Source organism: Haemaphysalis longicornis, unplaced genomic scaffold, assembly GCF_048455015.1.
Source record: "Haemaphysalis longicornis isolate Haplotype H1 unplaced genomic scaffold, Haemaphysalis longicornis Haplotype H1 scaffold_8, whole genome shotgun sequence".
Taxonomy (NCBI): domain Eukaryota; kingdom Metazoa; phylum Arthropoda; class Arachnida; order Ixodida; family Ixodidae; genus Haemaphysalis; species Haemaphysalis longicornis.
In genome coordinates, this window is record NW_027526445.1 from 129,046,188 (window position 1) to 129,051,668 (window position 5,481).

At 52.1% G+C, this 5,481-nt stretch overlaps 1 protein-coding gene across 1 annotated transcript; it reads left to right on the forward strand.

The window, feature by feature from the left end:
• The first annotated feature begins 967 nt into the window (after window positions 1-967).
• Window positions 968-2,411, forward strand: LOC144150152 (uncharacterized). Its single transcript, XM_077681991.1, has one exon. It carries the CDS (start codon window positions 1,090-1,092, stop codon window positions 2,305-2,307), a length of 1,218 nt encoding a protein of 405 aa, XP_077538117.1. The 5' UTR covers window positions 968-1,089; the 3' UTR covers window positions 2,308-2,411.
• The last annotated feature ends 3,070 nt before the right edge of the window (window positions 2,412-5,481 follow it).

Genomic DNA, 5,481 nt, shown 5'->3' on the forward strand with positions numbered 1-5,481 from the left:
TAGCGCCTTGGTGGCTTTCCAAAGAACTCGAAGTGAATTAAACCAATTCGGTGTACATTGCGATTTACATTCGGCGCGATAAAGCTCGCGAGCTGCCCATTTTTTTTAAACCCTGAAACAGGGCATGCAGTTAGAAATATCTGGTTATTCTGTTGGCTACGTTGCAAGCTTTTAGCCAAGCCATGATGAACCGTATTGCTCCCATCTCATACTTAGTCCCTTCATCTGGTTCTATCTCTCGGATAAACCACTGGGCAAAGTAAATTTTAGGAACAAATCAATCATATATGCAGCACTAGCGTCACTAGATAAGGTTACAGAGTATCGGCACTCTTTTCTCCTATTGTTCCGTGCCGCCGCCGTGATCATTGGTCAGTTCGCATCACGTGACAATTGCTCACACTGCAACGGTTCATGGGTACCGCCATTTCTTTGTGTGGGTCAACTATAGCAGCCTCAGCTTGTACTCTCTGCTCTCCGGCTGCGCGCCACTGGCGTCATTCCGAATGCGAATCAAAGATAACGCACTTCGCAGTATTTCGGCTGCAGAAGTGTGTCCGAAGATGCCATATTGCTGCGTCTTCGGCAGTGTTGTTTACAAATGATCTCTTCAAAGTTAGCGGTGAGGATGCAGAAGCGGCAATCTGGCGACACTGATAAACACCAAAATGGCCGCCGTTGCTGTGCCTCAGTGACGGTACTCTGTATCTTATCTAGTGACGCATGCAACACCAAGGTACACGCGTGCGCGCCTGCACGGCACCTTTATCTACTCGACAGATTGACTCAGCCAGAAGTTATGATAGTTCTCATGACTGCATGAGGACTGCGCAAAACGGATGGTAATATGTTATTCAGGTAGTGCATCGCGATTGCTCAAGGCACAAAAAAAAAAAAGAGATGTGCGATAGGGTAGCAGATGGATGAAAGTGGGTTGAGCAAATTATGATAGCGGTTTTTCCTACCGCCAGCATTGTCTCTTCTAAGTTCACACCGCAGATGTGGCTTACGCAATGCCGGATATTGCTCTGAATTAACCCCGTGTGTCTCTTGTCTCCGCAGCACATCGTGCGTTCACGTGGCCTGGCCATGGAAAACCGCGCCAACGGTCCCCTACCAATACCCTGCGGCGAAGATCTGTCCCCGAGGTTCGGGTCCCCTGAACGAGGTTCCTGGGGTCAGAGCCCCGCCGACGACCCCGACGCAGACGACGTCCAGCCGCTCGACTTTTCGCGCAAGAGCGGTGCGACCGTCGACGACACGTCCTGTTCGTCGTCTCCCCCACGCCCCGCGGAGTCCGCCTTCAACCTCGTTCACGCCCTCACGCCGTCCCCGACGCCCCCGTCGCAGGCGTTCCTGAACCCGCTGTCGGACGTCATGATGTCCTTCGGCACGACCGTGACGGTGGCCAGGGCCGCCCAGTCGTCGCCGCCGCTGCCTTCGCGAGAGGACGCGCTCCGGCTGGACGGACAGGTCACCGGAATACTGCCCAACCTGCTGCGTGGCTCCCCTCCTGCATTGGCCCCCTTGACGGCAGCGATGACCGCTTTCGAAGTGACTCCGCCACTCGTGCGGCCGTCGCCCCATCAGCCGGCGTTCCCTACGTCCGCGGAGCCCTCCAGTAGCGGTGGAGGATCCACGCCCTCGACCAAGTACGTGAGGCCCTTCCAGGCCTACTCCAGTAAAGCGTACACCCTGGCCGCCGCCTGCGGCCTCCCGAAGAAGGCCGCTTTCTCGCCCTCGCATCTCGTCGGCCAGCAGCTCCTCTCGCAGCACCTCGACCCGGACTACTTGGCCTTCCGGGAACAATTCATCCAGTCTGTCAACATGCGCAACGGTCACGACGTCAGTCACCGGAGGCAGAGGACGCATGCGCGCGACCTGGCCCCGGCCGTATCGCCACCAGTGCCGCCGTCGTCGCCACCAGAGAACGGCAGCAACGCCGGGAGCCCCGACAGCGGCGACGACGGTGAGCAGACGTCGCCGGAGAACAGCAATTCGTCCTGCTCGGCCGGCGTCAATGGTGGAAGCCGCGGCGGCGGTCCCATTCGCAACGGGGCGTCGTCGTCCTCAGCTCGGCGGCGGAGTCGTCTCCCGGACGAAGTCAAAGACGCCGCGTACTGGGAGCGTCGCCGCAAGAACAACGAGGCCGCCAAGAGGTCCCGGGACGCCCGCAGGGCCAAGGAGGACGAGATCGCCATGCGGGCCGCGTACCTGGAGGGGGAGAACTACAAGCTCAGGTGCCAGGTGGCGTCTCTCAGGCATCAAATAATCGCTATGCAGAACGGCTTGTATCCGGCCGTCTGAGACGTTGTTGCGTGCGCTCGGATCGCGTGTATGGATCATTGTCACTCATCTTTCACCCTACATCAGACGAAATACACGCGATCGCTGCTGCACCATCATTGAGTCTCGTGCACTTGAGCTGTGTGTGGCCACCACTGTTCTTTTCGTTCTGTTTGGTAAGCGTTTGCTACGATCCTTGATTCGCACGGCTCAAGGCGATATGAGTCCACCCTGAAAGCTTCAGCGTTCTTTCAAAATAGGCGAAATGGGCCTTCGTCCACTCATGGATGGTTGTATGACGAACGTTTGCGGGCTACTACGTGCGCGTGTTGCGTATGCACGTTCGTGAGCGCAACCTTCCATGCCCCTTATAATCTTGTATGCGTCCTAAGCAGTTACGTCTAGCACGTTAGGATGCTGCGCTTTTAAGCTGCGAAGCCGGCCAATCAGTTATACTGGTTCCAATGTACTATACCGTATAGGCTACTAGTGCAAGTTGCCGCGCCATCAGTGCTGCCGTTATCAGTGCGCGATGCGGCGGCACGTGCTGGCACTGCAGACTGTGCAGGTGTATACAGACACCGGCTTTTTTAGCATCGCAGCAGACGTTACCATCAACCCTTTCGCAGCTGCGAATTTCTCTGCGAATTCGCAGCTGCGGTGACACTCGTGCGGCGAAACCAAACCAAGGCTGAGCAAATATATATATATATATATATATATATATATATATTTGCTCAGCCGTGGTTTATTCATTGCAACGTCGCCTGAGTTGGGAAGCTGGGTACCGCAGTCGAAAAAAAAGGCAAAATTAGCGGGCCCCTCGCAGTTGTCGAAGTTGCGGTTTTAGATAATCCAAATCGGGAGACGGCTTCTACCGCGATGACCTTCGAATTTGTGCGTTCCCTTAAAACAAACAAAAAAGAGCGGTGCCGTCTCCATTGGTAAGCAGGCGCTGGAAGAGTGCGTTGTTGCCTGTTCGATTGATAGTAAGCGAAGCTTACGTCTTTAGTGCAATATGCTACTTTTGTGTAGCCATTTCAGTGATGAGTGTTTCTGCATTGCGTTCATGGGGTGCCACTGCACACCCGTGGTCAAAAGTTTACAGGACAAGATTGCGACTTTCAACGTTAATTTCGCTCCTGTATCTGAGCTCAACACTTAATTTGGATTTGTAAGCGAAGCATCACGCTTCGGGGTATCATCACCGTACGCGCAGCGTGAGCTTAGACCCAAGTGTGCAGAGAAATTGACGGTGAAAGTCGAAACCGTGTCCTGTAAACTTTCGACTCCGGGTGTCGACAGTTGGCTCCGCAGTGTCGCAAAATTTGTGCGAGACCTCGCTCCCTGCCCTGTGAGCCGAGCATTCGCATTTCAATTTGCGTTATGAATAGGCATTGTGGCGGAAGGGGTACTCTGAGATGGACAAGCCCATGTGCCTGGTCTTAATTTTTTTTTTGGCTTATGGTCCAAAAATCAGTACCTAGAAAAAAGAAAGAAAAACCATTGTGCGCGAATGCTTTCAACACCTGCATGATGAGAAACGAAGTTTTAACGAGATAGCCTTAACGTAGCGAGAGCTTTAACGAAAGCTCTGTGCCTCGGGATCAGTGGTCCCTAAAGCCAGCAATGCACTGAAAGTGCATTGCATGCACTTCTGGGTTCATGTAAAACTCCGGTCACACGCGCATTGCGTATACGCGTTTGTTCAGGCGCGTGTATTGTAAAACAGAACCCTACTCTTTTAAGGATTCCATCTTCCGTTGAGTTCCGGTCTTCAACTGCTTATACAAAGTTGGTACGCCGAGTGTTCGCATGACATAACCGTACTGTGGCGCCACATCCTGTGGGTGCGAAGATGCGCCCGTGTGGCCAACGATACACCCGCTGTGAACCTGCCTTAACACGATGATTCTATATTCCGCCTTCGGAATCAGATCACTGTGATGACCCTCCTTGAAGGAACGTGGACGTTTGTTCACGTGAAATTCCCGGTCTGAGTGATCTCGATCAGCCGATCACGACACACTCTGAAAGGGAGAGGTCTGCTTTTTAGGTCTCCCCCATAAGGTATTGACAAAACACTAAAGCTTAAAAGTATAAATCGAGTATAGTATTCTTTACTCGCGAGCTTGGCATTCTCAAGGCGTTCCAACAACGCTGCAGTTGGCAGGTTCGTTTTTCTAGTCCGTTTACTGGTTTTCTTCTTTGCCTCAGGAATAGCTGTACGAGGGACACTTTGCCGGGAAAACAGTGTTATTATTTTTTGTATAATACGAGCTCCGTGCACAGTCGGTCAAATATTTACCTATAGCTTTCGGGAGCGGTGACTTTTCACGCTTCGGCGGCGTATGATGAAAACTAAGTTGCAAACGGGTCGAGAGTAAGTGAATGCTCGGAAACCGCCCTCAGCTGCGCCCTTCGCCTGCTAGGCGGTTCCTTCCTCCTAACAGCGTCATAAGATTGAAAAATCACCGCTCACGCACGCTAGTGTGAGATTTGGCCGACTGTACGTAACCCGTTCGAATGCATCACAATGGTGATTCGGACAACATTACGGTTTTGATCTCCGGATTTTAGGTTTAGTGGTGTGTGTTACGTATGCCTCAGTGGAAAAAAGTGCCAGAAAACTCAGTTTTACGTGCCGGAATTATATCCGGTCTCCGGAGGGGGAGTTGAGGGTTCAATTTATACCACATTAAGGACTGCAGCTATCTCCGACCCAGGGTTGAATTTATGCCCCTCGATTTGGTTCTTAGCTTTCCGCTAGAGAAACCGATGGCAAGCAGACGATGGTGTGATACCGAATACGTTGCTTTATTTTCGTTTCGTTTTCAGTTTACAAACAACACCTTGATACAAACACATACAGTATTTCGCTCGTGCGCATGACCCGTGTGCCTATTTATTGTCATTATGTTCCTTGTCCTTCAACATTGTGTGGTGTCATTTTGCGTTCGTTTCTGTCTACAGTCCTTGTATTTTGCAGTGAATGTGTGTTCAGGCGTGTGCTTCTGTTCCATAAACTGTGTATGTGAAAGCCCTTTGCTCTTTAAAGTTGACGTCTTGTTTTGCTCTTTAAAGTTGACCTGCACAGAATCATCATCAGCGGCACAAAGACGTGCTCATGTCCTGTGTGCATGCTGTCCCGCAAAGCGCCTGTTTGTCATTTGTCCCGGCTCTGTGTCCCTCGTG